This window comes from Melanaphis sacchari, unplaced genomic scaffold (genome assembly GCF_002803265.2).
Source record: "Melanaphis sacchari strain LSU unplaced genomic scaffold, SCAv2.0 Contig59_pilon_pilon, whole genome shotgun sequence".
NCBI classification, from domain to species: domain Eukaryota; kingdom Metazoa; phylum Arthropoda; class Insecta; order Hemiptera; family Aphididae; genus Melanaphis; species Melanaphis sacchari.
The window spans coordinates 1,125,606-1,146,462 of record NW_020271423.1 but is presented as its reverse complement, the minus strand read 5'-3'; the positions used below and the strand labels follow the sequence as shown (position 1 = coordinate 1,146,462).

The following is a 20,857-nucleotide window of genomic DNA, read 5'->3' as shown; positions in this document are numbered from 1 at the left end:
TTTGAGCCGTACTTAAGACATAATATATAAAGCTTATTTTATAAAACACGTGAAACGTTATATTATCAACGACGACGTATTTACATAACAACTGAGATATTATGTAATATTACAATCACTATACCGTAGTGATGATAATAATAATAATAATAATAATAATACTAAAATAATAATAGATAAACACAATGCAACAAAATCGCGGTGCAATTTGTATAATAGATTAGATATAATAAAACATATCAAATAACAATATTTATGCGACTTCAGTTCCCAATACGGATATTAGAGATGGTAGGTGACAAATTAACGGCGACCATAGTAGTAATAAAACTAGACGGCGACAATCGGGCCACTGGTCAGCTGTTTCTTTTCAGGTGCGCTCCGGCCCAACAACGGGCAGCCAAGACAATGATAATAATATTATTATTAATAGTGGACGCCACTTACACACGCCGACTGACTGTTACACGACGGAGATCGCGAAGTACAGTATTATATTAATTCAGCGATGAACGGAACGATCACGCATCAATACAAGAACGACTGCGAAACACTATATGTATATATATATATATATATATATATATTTGAGTTTTATGTAGTGTGGAAACCGTGAGGTACGATATATACATATATATATATATATATATATATATGTGAACAACACTTGGATCGCAAGACGTCGGATACGGAACACTATAAGAGTCATACTCTATTGCAGTGGTTCTCAGCCTTTTTTGTATGATGACACCCTAATATAGATCCATGAAAATAGCGACACACTAATTCAGGCCGCCTATAGATACAATATAAACATTTTTTTGCTCATTAATTTTTTAAAAAACTTTGTGTCATTTAATATTAGTATTTCACGTGACACACCAGTGTGTCACGACATACCGGTTGAGAACTACGGCTCTATTGAACAGATGAAGACCGCGAGTCACACACTGTTTATATATATTTAGGTTTTGAGTGATGCTAAACGCAATTCATGATATATATATATAATGTATGTATGACCCCAGTGAAGAGGAATCGCGATTAGGGCTATAATATCTATTACTAATTCCATCGCACCCGATAACTTGCACGAATACATCATTACTTATATTTTTTAGCTATAATATTATGTAGGTACATTAAGCACATTAGAGGTATATAGTATATACATATACTTTATGTATATTGTATAAGCACAACGTGCTTAATAAATAAAATGCAATCATTTGGTTTTAAAACTATATTATTAAGTCTCATGATTTTCGGTAAGACGTATAAACGAATATAGAATTCCAATAGTGACCGGACTTGTGTAAATCATTCCTGTTATTCATCGAATATTCTTTAAAAAAAAATCTTTAGTTATTAATAAATATTGTTCGGATGGTCGTTCTATGTGCCCCTCATATGAAAAATCAGCTTATATAGTTCTTGATTTTACGTGCTATATAAAATATAAAACATCTCGATTTTTGGTGTATTGTCCTCCCAACACAAAACATCGTGAATGTATTGAATTCCGAATTCCTGCTGTCGGTCGTTAATACGAGGGTGACTCACTTTCGAAAAATATGTGTAACACAATATAATTCATGGAATTCATGGCTAACACAAGAATAACGATGGTTTTGTTACAAAAAGGTCGGCCGATAACAACCGTGCTTAATGGAGTATCGGTGCTGTGATATTTGGTTTACCAAATTCAATGATATCGGAATGCATTGTATTTTCGTGAACAATAAACAAAATATCATTTTATTTTCCTTGTATTTAAAAATGTACTTACTACAGAATGCAACATACGACATATTATCTTGATTTTTTATACAGAGTGTTTACCTTTTATTTATTTTTTTTTTTCGTTTAAATCGGCGAAGCCCTCACCACCCGGAAACGCCGTTAAGCAATGCTTCGGGTGGTGAGTCGCTATCATTTATTGAAACAAACGGTACAAGTGTACGGTAGGAGTGGGTGGGACAATCCCCCCACACCACGGCCCCTCACAATAAATATTATGCACTTTTATAATTTTTTATAAAAACCATAATAATTAATTGTGGCTGCCTCTTGAAGGCCTCGCAGCCAACGTTGCAAAAGCCCACCATCGACGGTCCGGCCCCGCCGCGACCGCCCCCCTACTGACGACGCCGTCTTCTCCCTCGCCTAGACGGAGCCACCCCCTGCTGAAGCTGCCTGTCGCGCTCGGTGGCCTCCTTGGCCAACATCACCTCTTATAGAGTTTACCTTAAAAAAAAAAAATATTGATTTAATAATCAATAATAATATATTATCATCTTCTATATATATACAATATAATTATAATCATTTTATCAAATGAAGTTACTTATATGGACCGTACGTCTCGGTGTGTACTCAATAAAGATACTTTGTCGTCATTACTAACATTTGATTAAAAATAATATGAATACCCATGATATTATCGGACCAGTTAAATTCGTAATATTTTACAGAAATTACTCAATACTAGTACGATAAAATTATACAATGAATATATTTCATAGTTTTTAGCGTTTTTAAAAGGACGCCGCACCCTCATGTTTTGGCTCTGTCTTACGTACATACAACATTTCAAATTTTTCTTCAACAGAATCCATTTTATGTTTTGTATTTTTTTTTGACACGTATATTATGTCTTATAGCTGAGGGTCATTCTGTTAATATGTCCGACACCGATAATGTTACCATGACGTCATTGGTGCGTCCACGTATGCGTGTATGTGTGCGTCAATCGGTGGGGACCGATTCTCGGAAATTAGCGTTTATATGAACGTTATCGGAATTGTGGCGGCTTGTGATCTATTATGTAGTAACATTAGGTATAGCCCGTTGTATAATAAATGTATTGACAATAAAAATAACTATTTTCAATTATTTATTTTTTTATTAATTATTTTATCGACACATCGAGAAGCTTGAAACTCATGAGTACGTTTCATATTTCAGTAGGTACACACCGACCTATATTATCCATCACTAAAATTATTGTAAATGACGATTCTGTAGTTTAAAAAAATTTTAAATTTAAATAAAAATTTAGAAAAATGTATACAATAACTAGTTATTGCTGTCTTTGAATTAAATAATTCCTCTTTGAAACTTGCTTATTTTTTACACGGGTTAAAAAAGTTACCAACAGTTTAATCCTCGTCTCTTCGTATCTAATACCAAATTAACATCGACATTCTTATGTCAACTATATTCAGTAGAAAAAAGACATATACATTATACATGTATCGATGTATCTGTATGTAATGTAGATACTCTGGATTTTTTTTTTAGCTTTAACAGTAGAGTAAATTTACCTATTATAAAAATAAATTATAAGAATTTTATCTAGGCGCTTTATGACATATGCTTTTATTAATATTATTATTTCAAAGGGAGTTATGAGCATTTTAAAGTTTCAATATTTTCTATAATATTAACCAAACATAAAATTAAATATCAATAAAATCCTATGTAAATGCCTAGATAGAATTCTTATTCCGTTATATTCCGTTGTCATAATCAAAAATATGATTGACTATAATATAAGTATGCGTGTTATTAATGTACCACGTTATTTAAAAATATAAAAAACAAATAAAAACAATTGTAGCAGACAATTTTATACTGTAATTATTTTGACTACGAATTCTTTTTTAAACGTGTTTTATTTAATAAGAAACTAATATTTAAAAAAAATACCTTAAGGGTTTGTATACTTCAATTCTTTAGATGTATCTAACTGTCGTTTAATGATAGATGATATAATTTACACTATTTAAAAATAAAAATAAAACCATGACTTTTCTGAATGTATCATCTTGTTTTTTTTTTAAAAAAAATGTCTATTGTTGTAATAAAATTAAATTACATTATGTACATTATTCTATACGACTATTGACTTTTCTCATACAAAAAAAATTTATAAATCCGAATTTAAAACAGAGAAGTTTTTGGTTTTGACAATTACATAAACAAAACAAACAGTTGTCATCAGTTATAAGTTGTTAGTCAACTGTTTTAAACATAATTCTTAGAATTTAAACAATTTGAACTTAAGTATTGGTTAAAAGGAACTCGAATTATAAAAATCTATGAATATTTTCTGTAATTTATATATTGAAATGTATTAAAAAATATAATTTTTTTTATATTAATCGGTAATCCATGTCATTATAATTTCAGCTCAGGGTTCCTATCGTGACGAGCTGTTAGAAGCGCTGACCAGCCGTAATCCAATTAATATCACTCACTCTGACAAATTCGACTTGATAAGACCGCTACAGTCTAGACTTGATGGTTTTCAAACATTACCGACAACCAATACTACCAACACCGAATACATCGTCAACCAGCACGGACGCCAAAGGTAAATTAATTATGTTTTATGCATGTTGTTATGGCACTTTGGATTTCTGACTTCGATACATTAATTAAAATCTGAAATAGAGTTGAATGATATTTCTATTGTTATTTATCGTTGTTGTAATATTTCAATTTATTATAAGAAACAGTCAAAAAACCACTGCATCAAGAATTTAATTTCTTGTATCCTCTTGTAACCTAGCTATTCAATTGAATTTTTATCATAACATCATAAATTTTTTTAACAATAATTAGTTTTTCATTATTAAATTTAACAATACAATTTTAGTGTTGAAAAACAAAAATATGTAAATTTAGTTTAAAATTAAAAATAATTTTTTTTGAAAACTATGACAGAATTAACAGTAGGGCAGAACATTTTCCTATCTAAACCATTGTATTGAAAAAAATTATACTTTATTAAATATTTTTATTTGTAAAAAACACCATTAATAGAATAAAACCAAAATGCGATATAATTATAGGAATAGAAAGGTTATTAGGTACTGTTAAATACATTTGGTTAGGTTATTCGATAAAAAAAAATCATTAGCAGTTATTTTACGTTAAACCTAAAACGGATAAAAATTGCCGTGTATTACATACAGTTGCCGCCGCGGCGAACGAATTGATGGAGCCACGGGCAGTATTAAAAGCTATCATAACTAATGAAAGAAAACTCACTAACGAATTTTAATGGTATTATTTTCCTAGTTAGACTTTATATTATTTATTATGGTGATAAAATAATAATTGAATTTTTGAGTCTGATGGTCCTTTAAGTACCTACATGAGTTTGTCGGTCTATTCATATTTTATTTTTAATAATTATATAAATAAAATCATTTAGAACGACAAAAAACAAAATAACAGGAAACTTAAAAATGTTTTATTTGCTTAACATTAAAAATAAAACAATGCAAATGTATAAAATATTTTGGTAATAGAATAATTCATATTAACATTATTAAAATTTAGTTCAATGTAAATAATAAGACATCTATGTGAAAAAATGTTGTTGAAGTACTTAGTACTTTGTACCATAATATGTCAATGGGTACAATAAAATACAATTTGATCGTAATTAAAAATGTAATGATATTGATATTTAGAAAGTAAATAATGATAACTATTGAAAGTAAAGTAAAAATACCTAGGTGTTCAATTAATTTATATTTGATTTTTTCTGATGCATAATTCAATGTCATGATACTAATAAATTATACAAAATTATAGTATTTGTAAAGGTAAACAATAATCTTATTTTATATTAAAACATATTTTTTTTAAAAACCCACTAAAATATGTACAAATTACAAAGTATTTTGACAAGATCATTCTACAGGAATGTACTATTTACATTAAAGTAACCTTTATCATAAATCATAATGATATGAATTACCGTTCTACCAGTATATTCATATATTTACATTGTTACATTTGGAATGTTAAAATAATAATCTGATTAAACATTAAAATTAGATTATTAAAAATATCATCCATAGTAAGTAAATAAAACAAGTACAAACTACAAAGTACTGCGATAATCGTTTAGTATATAATTATAGAATTTAATAAATCTTATAGGTTGAAGGGCATAGTTAATGGTAATTGGTGTAAAGTAATACTGGGAAAATAATGATTACGTTCATATTTCCGGTAACTATGTGAATAAAAATATTTTTTATTGTTTATATGAATAGGGAGCAACAACAGGTCTTGGTTAAGACAAGAAGTGAAGATGGTAGATCTAATTCAGTCGAGTCACGTATCAGTACCAGTTCACCACTGAATATGAATATAGATGACAAAAACCTCATCAACATCAAAAAAAGTGTAAAATATTGGATACGTCAACTCTTACAAAATGAGTTTATGAATCGAGTCCAAAAATCAACCATGAGAAACAGACGTCGACGCTCGGCACCTGATGCAAAAATATCATCAAATAAAAAAATTATTTCAGTGCTAGCAGGCCCGGAGGTTACCAATCATGACCGTGATATGAGTGCTCTTCGATGCTTATTATCTTTTGCGTTCCCAGTAACCCTTCCATTGCAATGTATACGAAATATTTTGTAATAATACTAAAAGGGTCTTGTATATTTTTATAACTTATAATACTTGAAATATTTTTAATTTTTACTGTTAACAATATTCAATGCTTATGTCTCTTTGTATAAACCATTTGCGTAGTCTTTTACTCTCGCTTGTGATCGTCTATACAAAGAGACATAAGGACACTGTGTACACACCTAACCGTCGATGACCGGCCTTTTTTTAAATTAATATACTATGTGTGCGTGTGTGTGTTTTATCTATTGTTCTTATGATCTGACTATAGATCATTTTATTATATTGTAATTAAATATTTAATTTTTGTCTTACATGATTATATTAATAGATGACTTATAGCTAAGGATTATAATTGTTTATTTTATTATATAAATATTTAATTATGATTGCTGGAAGCTCATCATTACAATTTTATAATTTTTATTGAATTTAAGTTACCTTACAAAATCAATAAGACAGTACTTAATACTTATAAATAATATTATTACTTTAAAAATTCAATAGTCTTGTGTATTGTATTCATCTAATAATAAATTTGTAAAAATGCCTAGTTATATCAGAAATAAGTTCTATCGTGAACTGATCAATATAAAATATTTAATACATTTAAAAATATAAATGATATTAAACACATTACATCCAAATCATCTATTTCTCCACATGTATATTGCAAACAAAAATATTTTAGATTGATGTTAAAGAAGGTAACTTGTTATCATTTAAATACATTAAAACATTAATTTTCCATATCCATATTGGCTAAGCAAATAGTGCTAGTAATAAACAACCATATAGTACAGCAGGAAGAGTTGGTTGATAAGCAAAGCAGTTTTCTTAGTTGCTCTACTAGTCAACTAAGTTTTTAAATTAGTCAACTGCAGATGAAATTTTGTTTTTAAACAACGATATAAACAATTAAAAAAACAAAGTTTCAAATTTATTTTTAAAATAAAAATTTCAAACATATTTTATGACATAGGTTCTGTAAATAAATGTAGTACATCATACAAAATAATAGAGGTTAAATAAGATATATTAAAATATTTCTTAAGTTATCAAATCTAAATATAAAACATGATATTAAATATTAATAGATATTATATTATTTAATACATTTTTATTTTAAAATACAATTGCCTATTCTATCTTCATATGTAAAATAGATTTTTATATGAAATTCAATATTTTTTAATGTTAAATAAAAAAAAATGTATTACACTATACAATAATAAATTGTCTTATTACACTTTGCAGTCTACTTTGACTACTACAACTCTAATAACGCAAACATTAGGCACATATAATAAACTATACAACTTGTAAGACAAACAAAAAAGATTTATAAAAATTTACCTTTTAAAATTTTTGGATTCAGCAGCTTCAAAATATTAATCATAAATATAATAAAATGTAACTTGAGATCTTTTTTATGTTTGATAATTGAATTGCTAAATAGGTGGATAATGCTCCCATTAAATCAATAAAAGCTGCTCTTAAACTGCTTATAATGGTAAACTGAGACTTTTAATCAGATAAAGTTGTAACACAGTAAGTAATTTAAATGATTTCAAAAGCAAATATTATTTATTAGAATAATAACATGATACTCAAGAGTAGGATGTTTATGATTTAGCATATTTTTTTTTTAAGTTGTCAAATAGCTTTGATTTTTGTATAGGAATGTGTTTCATGATATCTACATTCAAAATATCAAAATTTTATTTTACATATTTTTCCATTTTTTATTTATAAATGCATAATTTGTGTTTTTGCTGTTTTAAGCACATATTTGAAGGGTTTCAATGCAAAATGCTAAAAAATATTGTAATTTTAAATTTTATTAACCAAAATCTAATATTAGTTTGATTATCTGTATTTCACAAAGTTATTAAAAATTTCAATAGATTCAAAAACATAATATTAATACCAATTAGACGAAGATTTACAACAAAATATTTTTAACAAACGTTAATTATTCAATGTAACTCTTTTTAAAATGTATTTTTTTGTTATATTTTATTTAATTTTATAAAGTAAAAAAGAAAATTCAAAAATATAATAGAAAAGGTGAGCACATATAAATAGCACTGACCAATTTGTTTGTATTGTATTAATAATTAAATTTGTCTCTATTTATTTATTGCATTTCTTTTTTGTCCAAAATTCTTTATTTTTTCAAGCGTTTTTTTTTTTCAAATTGTTGATGCATATTGTTTATATATTCATACATTTTTTAGAGTATAAACATCCTAACTCTAAAGATAATTATGGAAAACAAAATTTTACAATACATAATAATGAATTTATGTTTTGTATAATATTTGTATCAATTTATAGGATGTTAAAAAAAAATATGCAACAAATAATAATTGAGAAAACTAATAATATCAAGAATGTAATTTATATTTGTTTATGAAATCAAATAATAAAAATATTTCAATAAAATTGGATCTTTTCCTGTCAAACTTCTTAAAACAATAATAAGTCTAGTCCTATTATTATAGTGATATGATAAAAATTTGTAAGCCTCAAATACATCAATTATTATCTACATTATAATTTGTTCAGCTATTAAATAAGAAAGAAAATTAATGTAAATGGATTTTTTTTTTTTTTTTTTGGTAAAAAATAAAAATAAAAAAACAGTTTCTATTTATAAAAAAATTATATAATTAACCTCAAGAATAAAAATCGTCTCTATACTCATAATTATAATTTGTTGGAAAACAATCACTTGGAATTGTCAGTATAGACGTAAGAGTTGGAAGTATCATTAAACATTTTATATAACGATTAATACGATTTGTTCTGTGTTTTACGAGCATTAGGTCTTCAGTTGTAATATCGGTATTCTTTTTTTTTGAAGACTGTCGTCGAATTCTGTTTTTTGATTTCAATCCCCGGAATCTATTCTTCATCTCGAATGCCCGTTGTTGACGTATCCAAGATAATACACTTAAGTATGTCATGTGAGCCTCATAGTTAATCTTGGCCCTACAAAAATCGTTCATTTCTATTAATGGTGTTTTTTTACAAACAAAAATATTTAATAAAGTATAATTTTTTCAATACAGTGGTTTAGATAGGAAAATGTTATGCCTTACTGTTAATTCTGTCATCGTTTTCAAAAAAAAATTATTTTTAATTAAAATTAATCCTGTTCTTGTTTTTCAATACTAAAATTGATTTAGCTAAATTCAATAGCAGAAAACTAATTATTGTTAAAAAATGTATGAAGTTATGGTCAAAATCAAATTAAATTGTAATCTAGGAGAAGGAGGCAAGGAATTAAATTCTTGATGCAGTGGTTTGTTGACTTTCTCTTATAATGAATTGAAAAATTATAACAACGATAAATAACGATAGAAGTATTATTAAATATTATTTCGGTTTTCAATTAAGTTATTGAGGTTAGAAATATTCAGTGTCATAATAACATGCATAAAACATAATTAATTTACCTTTGACGTTCGTGCTGGTTAACGATGTGTTCGGTGTTGGTAGTACTGATTATCGGTAATGTTTGAAAACCGTCAAGTCTAGACTGTAACTGTCTTATCAAGTCAAATTTATTAGTGTGAGTGATATTGATTGGATTTAGGCTGGTCAGCGTATCTAACAGCTTGTCACGATAGGAACCCTGAGCTGAAATTATAACGATATGGATTACAGATTAATATAAAAAAATTATATTTTTTAATACATTTCAATATATAAATTACAGAAAATATTCATAGATTTTTATAATTTGAGTTCCTTTTAACCAATACTAAAGTTCAAATTTTTTAAATTCTAAGAATTATGTTTATGAGAGTTGACTAATAACTTATAACTAATGACAACTGTTTTGTTTATATAATTGTCAAAACCAAATATTTCTTTGTTATAAATTCGGATTTTTAAATTTTTTTTGCATGAGAAAAGTTTATAGTCATATAGAATGATGTACATAATGTAATTTAATTTTATCACAACGGTAGAAATTTTTTTTTAAAAAAAAACAAGATGATACATAAGATGATTATTGGATAAAAATTCATTATTGTTTATCCGAAGTCAACGAATTTCATGGAATATCCATTAAAAAACTGACAAATTTTATATAATATTCAATATAAAGATAGATCGTGTAACATATTTTGGTTTAAAAAAAAAAACTATATTTCTTACCAACCAATAAATATATAAAAAAGTATTTAAATCACTGTTGTTTTTATTCAATATTATTGAAATAAAAGTAATACTAGTAACGTGAAATTTAAAGCAAATTAATATAAATGTTATATCACCACAAATTCTTTTAAGAAAAAAAAATAATAATTTAATATGTATAAAACAAAAACAAGTTTAAAATTCACAATAAATCTCTAATTACAAATTTAAAATAATAAATATTATATCTACTCACTGCTGGGTTGAACCATAATATCGGGACTCATGTGTAATGCTTCCCCGTTGGCAGCGATGATTGCGGTGATTAAGACGAAAATGTTTGTCACTGACATCTTGGTGTTGTTCACTGAATAATGAAAAGTGAATACTGGTTGCTTAATACTCTACGTGTCCTCTTATAAGCTATCGTGGCGGCGGCGGCGGTGGTGGCGTAGGACTAAGTTTTCAAACTAAGAAGGGGATAATTTGCCAGACAACCGATAAACTTATTTATTAAATATTTGTTCTCTAAATTGACCGATAACAAATGTTTGAATTTTCAAGGGGAAGTAATACTCTGACAATAGGTCGTGACGAATTAGTTTTATATCCGGTTATCGTAGTACTTTGTCATTGTGTTATTTACTTGTTTTTAATGATATTTTTAATAATCTAGTTTTAATGTTTAATCAGATTATTATTTTAACATTCCTAATGTAACAATGTAAATATATGAAATATACTGGCAGAACGGTAATTCATATCTTTAGGACTATAATCAAAGGTTACTTTAATGTAAATAGTACATTCCTGTAAATTGATCTTGTCCAAATACTATGTACTTTGAACATATTATATTTAACAAAGAACCCATTTTCTTGGTATTATAAAATAAAATAACTTTCTACTATACACAATTATATTATTATAATAATGGGTTTTTACAACTCTGTCTATATGAGTCATGTGCCATGACTAGTAACTTGTGAGTTTGGATAACAAACTTTTAACATATAGACCTCACTGTACCTTATCATCTCGTTGGGAAATAAATTCTATATATATATATATGTAATTTGCTTTTCACTAATGGTATTTTACAAAAGGTACTTCACTGTGTGGTGACATTTGTTGTTTGGGGTACGTTATTCTCGGAATCGATTATATAGAAATGCATTGAATTGCGTGGACAATGGGTGAATAATAATTTTTTTTATTGTATTAGGTATGCGTATTTACTACAGAACACATCTTCTGCATGAAGTATACCTGAAAAAATCTTATTTTTCTCATGACAATACACTGAAAATATTGTTTTCCTTTGTGGCACATTCTGAAATGTCATGGTATTATTTTTTGAAATAATAGTGTAAATTATATCATGTATTATTAAACGACAGTTAGATACATCTAAAGAACTTATGTATACTAAACCCTTAAGGTATTAATTTTAAAATATTAATTTCTTATTAAATGAAACAGGTTTAAAAAAGTATTCGTAGTCAAAATAAATACACTATAGAATTGTGTTTATTTTTCTTTATATTTTTATATAACTCGGTACGTTAATAAAACGCATATTTAAATTATGATCAATCATAATTTTGATAGTGACGATGGAATAATTTAATTGAAAATTGATGAAAACATTTTAAGCCACTTTCCCCATATTACTCACTTAGCAAGGAACAATATATATATAATAGTAATTATAGTGTGAGTATAAGGATATTATGATATTGTATTATTGTTAATAAATAAAATTAATTCATTTGATATAAATATTTATGTTGTTAAGTATGTTAAATATATATTTTATTTAATATATTATATTTACAGTGAGATGTATGAGCTGGTATTGAATTTTAATGGTGATCGACTTGAGTTAATCGACTCTATTATTCGTCAAATTAAATTTTAACATTAGAACTTATTATTTTTTTTTTTTTCGTTTAAAGAGAAAAACAATAATAAAATATATAGAATGAAAACATATATCTTTATCGTTCCATTAAATACACAACTGTAACAACAAGTATGTTGCTTACCAAATGTCATTGAACTATAAATTAGAACAAAATAAATGATAAATTAAATAAATACACACATTTAATTAATGAACTTTCAATAGTTATATTTTTTACATTATACATATCAGCATTATGGAATTTTTAATTTTAATCAAGTTGTATTTCCTTGTTGTCTTACGATATTATTTAAATAGATATTTAAAATATAATACAAATAGTTCAAAACACTCGTTTTTTTAATGGGATAAAAAAAATTCTATACATTTTTATTCTGTCATTCCGTTCAAACAATAAATATAAATTACAACATTTAATACTGTATGTTATTTGTTTAATAGTCATTATTCAATTATTTTATATGTGTAGTACTTTATAAAAATACAAAATATTTAAAACTCCATACGTCCAAAACTACACAAATCGTTTTTTTTTCATTGTAAACTAAAAGGAATATATAGAATTTAAAGCCATGGTGTGTTTCCTTCTTATTATCAAAACATCGTCGTACTCGTGTAGGCCATAAATTCCATGTATTATATTGTGTTACTGACATTTTTCAAAAGTAGACCACCCGCGTTTTAACGACCGACAGCAGGACTTCGGAATTCAATATATTCACAATGGGTTGTGTTAGGTGAACACTGGACAATACACAAAAACTCAATATGTTTTATATTTTATCGAACGTTAGATCTAGAGATATTTAAGCTGATTTTTCGTATGAGAGGCACGTAAAATGACCATTCGAACAAAAACCAATGTATTCCTTAGTAAAGATTTTTATAAAAGAATTTTCGACGAATAACAGCGACGATTCGCCTAATTCGGTCAATATTGGAATTCCATATCCGTTTATATTATGTCTCACCAAAATAATAATATATTATTGTATAAATTCAATATATAATAAATATTTAGTATTAAATAATATAAAGTTTTAAACCAAGTGATTGAATTGTATTTATTAATAATAATACAATATCATAATTCATTTTACCCACACAATTTTTACGTTTATTTGTTTTTTGTTTCATGTTAAGTAATATGGTCAAAATGGCTTAATGTGTTTTCAATTAAAATACTCAGTCATCATTGTCAACAATGTGATTAACAAACATTTAAGTAGGTATGCGTGTTATTTAGGTAGCTAGTTATTTAAAAAAATAAAGAACAACTCGCACATGTATAGTAGATAAAATTGTTTGTATTTAAAAACGCTAGACACTGTTAAATTTGTTCTAAAATGCTAAGTCGTTCGTTATACAATATACAATACGGTCGCATCCGAAAAAAAGAAAGGCACGAACTTGCCGGATGTACAGTGGAACCAAGACGAAAGCCAAAAATAGTAAGAAGCCCTTGTTGCACGTCAATATCACACCAACTAGTGGAGAGAGGGTGATAATCGAGCCTATGAACTTATCGAGTACAAAGGTTGCGTAATATTGCATCATAATTATATTAATATATCTTGAATATCTTCCCTTCTTGGAAGACCTAAGAATGGCTTACAAGTGGGTCGTACACATAGGCGTAACTAGGGTGGTCTTAGGGGGGCTTAGTCCCCCAACATAAATTTTAGCCCCCCTGTCATAATTCCTATTCCCACACTCCCGCCAATAATAGTAACATTTTTATACTTAAATTTAAAATATCGTTTTATTTTTTTTATTAATATCTTGGAAAAATATTAATTTAAACTATATTATTGTATGTAATGATCCTGTGTAAGACGTATCATGTTGTGTAATTTTTACTACACAAATACTTCCTACTAAGAAGTTGTCAATCAACTAAAAATCGTTAAATTCTTTATATCTAAAATAATACTTAATAATATGTTAATATATAAATATTTAACCTCAATACCACTTGGTTTATTATTTGTTTTATAATTAAATATTAATTTACATTCATATTACATGTATAATTAATGAATGTAAGGTGTTTGGGGGGTATGGGGACAGAGCCTCTCACTTTATTTACTTATAATAAAAATTCTAGGGCTGAAGCCCCCCCCCCTAACTTAAAGGTCTAGTTACGCCTATGGTCGTACAAGCAAATAATGCACATATCGACCGGTCAAGGAGGTTACTAGACGATTTGATGATAAATTTGATTGAAGAGGTGGATACCTATATGTACAAAAATGACAAGTGAAAAATACAATATTTAAAACAAAAACTATAATTAAAAGTATTGTCGAATGCAACGAGTAGGTAAAACAAAACTAAAAATAATAATTATTTAGTAAAATAACAGAATAAATCTTAGTATAATCGTAAAATAAAAATTTGTTAAATTACAACATAATCTTAAGTAGTCAACCAAATAACTTAGACAAAAGGTTAGTAGTTTCAAAATAAGTATGAACAATATAATATATAAATAAAGTTTCACAATATGCAATAAGTAGAAATACATACGTCGTAATTTATAACTAGGATCCAAACAATTTTTTCCATGCACCTTTTTATTGAAATAATAAGAAATCGACATTTTTTTTTTTTTTGATTGCTTAGACCCAGGTTACCTGGATATGTTGAACAATAATACGGCTTGACCCGGACACGGTCCAGAGCAGTGAGAATAGATCTTTATATGTATTAGATTGTTACATTATATTATTATTTATTTAAAATATTTTTTTGTTCCCTCCTTTTCATATAAATCATACAAAATATGTATATAATTGATTTCCGTCTACTAATTTGTCGCAATTATAGGTAGGTAATTGATTATATTATACTAATTTTGAAATATAATTAAAAGATTTAAAAGATATTGAAAGCAATACCTACTCAACTTATAAAAAAAAAAATGAACAACGAAGCCAATGAAGGTACATATGATTTATTAGCTGAAACACATATAATATACCAAAAGTTGGAGTGATGACTATGATTTATATGCACAAAAAATCCTCAAAATATGTTTCTAAAAATACTTTAATATGCTACAAAATATGCACTAAAAATTGAATAGAAAATATTGTATTTAAAATTATGTAAAAAAATAAATATTAATTTATTATTAAAAAAAAAAGAATAAAAAGGTTTTAAAAGTATAAAAAAAGTAGTTCTTAATCTTCGCCATTTAACATTCTTTATCTTCAATCTATAAAATGTTAGCCCAAATTAATAAAAAATTAAAACAAAAATTGATCTATATTAATATACTATATTATATACCTATGTTACATATGGGCGATTGTAAATTCCACCGATTTATAGGTAGTCGATTTTTGGGTTGAATTTAAAACATGTAAATTTCACTGGTACGTTTTTTTTTACAACATGTTAACTTCACCAATGGTAAAATGAGTAACTACTAACTAATAATCATTATTTATAAATACATTTTTTTTTTAAATTTGTATAAAAAAAATGATGCAAGTATCTAAATTTTAAATATATTACCTATGTATAAATAAGAAATCTGTGCATAAATTATATACCTATTACCTTTTGTAACTTATTCATTTTATTATTATTATTATTATTATTATTGCTTACTTGTTTTATTGTTATTGCGCCATGTTAATCAATTTTATTTTAATTTTTTTTAACTAACTGTAGTATGTTACCTGTTGTAAAATGACACCTACCAAAAAACATTTACTGATTAATAACAATTTATTACTAAATAATTTATCAATATGTAAAAATAAGGATTTTTTTATTTTAAGAGTGATAAGTTTGACAACTTTTTTTTGGACATTGTAAATTTGTTAGTAACTTTTAATAAATTACCATTTGAGTACCTTCAACGATCATTTTTTTGATATTCTTTCAACGTACCTTCACAAATAACACCATCTTTTAATTTGGAACAACTACCAAGTTCTGGAAACAATTTTCTTTCTTGAAAATAACACATGTTTTCTCATTACATATTATGTGTCCGTATAAATAGCGCATTGATTTGTTCATTTTTATTTATTTTAAAATAAAGAAATAAAAAGTAAAACTCGCAATGATTAGGACACATACGCAAATACAACAGACACAACATAGACTAAAATAATATATCTAAAAGCATTGATTATAGAATATAATATTATAGTATATTTTATAATCAATGCTAAAAATAAGTTATCATGGGTCTTGGTGGATTAGATATCATAATGACTACCTATTAAGCTATAATTTTGTACAACTGTTATAATATGTTATTTATCGTAATGACTCATATGCACTTTCCGCAATAAAATGAAATAAAATAAAAATAACTATGGTAGGTAGCATATTACAGGCATACAGTTTTTGGTAGATACCATTTTACGGTAGGTAGCATATTAGACGAGTACCCAATAAAGATACATTATGGTCGTTATTAACATACGATGAAAATTAATATGAATACGTATGTTATTATTGAACCACTTAAATTCATAACATTTTATATTCAAAGTAACTTGTACTGAGCATTGATTTTATCGTGGAAGTTGTAGGTAGCATCCTCACTACTACTTGATAAAATTATGCAAAGTACATATTTAACAACGTCTAGCGTTTTAAATACAAACAATTAATAAATCTATAAATGTGCTTATTGTTCTTTATCTTTGTAAATAACTGGCTATCTAAATAACACGCATACCTACTTTAATGTAATGTTAATCATATTTTTGATAAAGACGATGGAGTATTTGATTAAAAACAGATTAAACCACTTAATCCATAAGACTCAAAAAATAATAGTAATAATTATGTGGGTACCTACTACCTATAATGTGTCAATCGTGATATTGTATTATTATTGATAAATATTAAATACAATTCAATCAATTGATATAAAAATTTATGATTAATGATTACGTTATTAAATATGTTATATATATATTCATTTATAAAATGTATTATTTTTTTTTTTAGTGAGACGTATTAACATAAACTGGTGTAGAATTCTAATGATGACCGGACTTGAGTGAATCGTCGCTGTTATTTGGGAATACATTTGTTCTTGTTCGGATGGTTATTCCATGTTCCTTCGTGAAGAAAATCATCATATATTGTACTCGATTTAACGTGCAATATGATAGAAAACTAATCGATACTTTGCAAATTGTCCATCCAAAACAATTCATTGTGAAAACAAGATGTTTTGGTCGTTAATACGCAGGTTGTATATTTTCGAAAAATATCTGTATCAAATTATAATGTATGGAATTTGTCGCCAACACAAGTACGATCATGATAAATAAGATAGGTACTAGGTAAGCACCTATGTCAGCAATATCCGAACTTCCAACTAAGTTCGCTCAAACATGGTCGCCAGGCGCAGGCTTTCGCTTATTATCATTATTTACACTTTAAATGATAGCTACTGGTTACCTATTGTTTTAAATTAAAAGTTTTAATAAATTATCCAAAAAATGTCAGTGTGTGTACATTAAGGTTTTTTTAGTGGCAGTAAAAGGCAAGACAAATAACAAATAGCTGGTGTTCATCTGCATAAATTAATTAGACATCTTGACTTGCATGAAAAATGGCACAAACACATTCAGAAAGGAACTACTGTAAATTATGTTAACTTTGAAACAGGTAGGTAACAACTGTTTAAGGTTTTGTCAAAATAATTTTGAATAGGTGTGTGTAATAAATAATACCATCAATAGGTACCTATTCACTATATTTATATTTTTTATTATAAGTATTAAGTATTCATATTAATTTTTATACTTTACTGCCAATAAATTATTATTGAGCTACTTTTTACAAACTGACAATTTTTAGATGTAAGTAACTAACATGCTTCTGCATTTTTTTACACATCATAAGATAGGAAAATTGTATGCTCAAAAAGTGGCTGGGTACTCACCTATAAATAGCAAAAGGTTTAAACCGGATGCAATGCCTTTAAGGTAAATTAATTACTTTAATATATATATATAATATAATATAATATATATATTTATTGTTACTAGTAATATACTGAATTAAAACCTTTAATTGTATATAGTATTGAAGGTATAGATTATGATGATATCCCATGTTTAAAATATCTATAGCACCAAGTGGAGTATTTACTATTACACATTTTGAAGAGTCGTCCACCAATAAAAATGTTCAACAGTAAAAATTCTAGTATAATCACTTTTATAAATAATTGCTCATTAATTACTTACATAAATATTTTTATTTTTTAGCACATATATTAACAAAGTTGGAAAACATGCAGTGTTTATTAGCAGTGTTTTTAACACCAACCCAATCGAAAATATTATTAATAAAAAATGCATGTTAATAAAACTAATAATAAAAATGTACAGTATAGTAATGAATTAAGAGTTAAGCCTTTAGTGGTTAAAATTCTTGATATTTCATCAAATAACTTGGTTGAGAGGTATCAATTATTATGAATTATGATTATTTATTTTGTATGCACTGTGATAATATATAGTAAGTACCTAGTTATTTTTCTAATATTTTAGTACAGCTTTTAACATTTGATTTTTAAGTATATTTATTCATAATCAATGCAATAGAAGAAAAAATGTAATTCAAAAATACAGAAATCTCTGTTAAAAATACTCATTAATGGCTTTTAAAGGGTAATATGTATGGACATATAATTAAAATCATACCTTTAGAATCGTTAAATTGTTTTTGATGTAGAGATCTTTAATAGTTGAATAAACATTTTAGTTAACAATATTAAATTAGATTAATTTTATGTTGTGATTTTATGAATGTATATTAATTATGAATTACTTTATGTGATTAGATATGTTTATTTTATTAATTTATTTTAATATCTGTATAAATATATATTTGTATTTTAAATGTATAGATTTAAAAATAATTTAGATCAATCTAAAATAAAAATGAAATCCTATTAGCAAAAAATAATAACTTAAGAACAACTATTAAAACTTTAAAAGATTATATTAACTTAGAAGATAACCGTTTTGAAAGCAGTTTTGGAAAATTATTATTGAATCTGTTTACTTTTACTTAAATTAAATTCTTTTTACATCCTACTAAAATATTTGTCACTGGGTGTCTGAAGTCATATTGTCTGCGATAACGCAATGTCTTTCCAAAAGCTTACCGCTATTTGAGAAACAAAATAAGTTTTCCATTATTAGATTTATGATCAATACTTTTTAATTATTTATTTATTTATATACTAAAAATAGTTATACATTCTAAGGACTTTCTATGCTTATAAGTTGGGTTTCAAAATTTTCTGTCGAACCAGGTATTTCAGATGACGTGTTGTCGTTAATAAAATTTAATCTAATTTTTAATGTAATCAAAATAAATAATAAACTAAAATAAAATATAGTAAATTAACTAACATTACTATTCTATTCAAATTTCAAGTTGACACAATTGAAATCAATGAAAAATTAACTATTTTGTGTTTTGATAAAACTTATACATCAAAGAGAATATGCTTTGATAAAAAAAACGAACAAGTTATAGATCCTCCCTCATAAATCTGTTCAAACAGTGATTACAAGAAGTAAATAAAAAATAAAATGATGTCTATAAAAATCAAAGCTGATTATCTAAAGTTCTACTAGCATTTAGTATAATTAATACACGTTTCTTTAAAATATAGAACTAATTAATAACTGGAAGCAACTAATATATTACAACTTTGATAAGTGGATGACTAAAGAAATATTCTATAAAGTAATAAAAGAGTTAAATGTAGTTGTAATAGTTAATGACTGTGGTTCTACAAATGTAGGCTTATGGAAAATTTTAGACATTTCCATTTACAATATATCATTTGAACATCCAAAAATAAATACCAGAATCCATGTTATTACTGATGTCCAGCATTTACTGAAAATAGTTAAAAACAATTTTCTCTATAAGTAAGTACTTCCAACTTCTATTATAGTAACATTAGTTGTAAAGTTCTGAATATTAACTATGATAAAGATTATAAATTTGCTCATAAATTGTCTGAGCAACATCTTTTTGTAGAAGGATTAGACCTCATGAACGTTAGATTAGCAGCAAATGTATTTTATAATTCAGTTTCAAAAGCCATTGCATATTGTGGAGAAAATAATTACCTAGATAAATATAACTAGAAAGAGAACAGAGGTAATTATATAAAAATAAAATATGTATAATTATTAATATTTTTTTTTATATATAATTAAATTTAGGCTTTTGAAATTATACTATTATTTAACGACTGGTTTGATATTTTCAATACCCAACATAAATTTGATGAAGAAATTGTAAGCTATGGCCTGA

At 26.1% G+C, this 20,857-nt stretch overlaps 1 protein-coding gene and 1 pseudogene across 1 annotated transcript; one reads left to right on the top strand and one right to left on the bottom strand.

Annotated features, from left to right (window-relative positions):
- Positions 1–9,128: 9,128 nt before the first annotated feature.
- On the bottom strand, positions 9,129–16,511 carry LOC112600040. Its single transcript, XM_025347173.1, has 4 exons — positions 16,433–16,511; positions 10,859–10,969; positions 9,912–10,095; positions 9,129–9,444 (listed from the first exon to the last, which is right to left on the bottom strand). Exons 1-4 carry the CDS (start codon positions 16,509–16,511, stop codon positions 9,129–9,131), a joined length of 690 nt encoding a protein of 229 aa, XP_025202958.1.
- A 1,498-nt stretch (positions 16,512–18,009) lies between these two features.
- On the top strand, positions 18,010–18,645 carry LOC112600039 (annotated as a pseudogene).
- Positions 18,646–20,857: the final 2,212 nt, after the last annotated feature.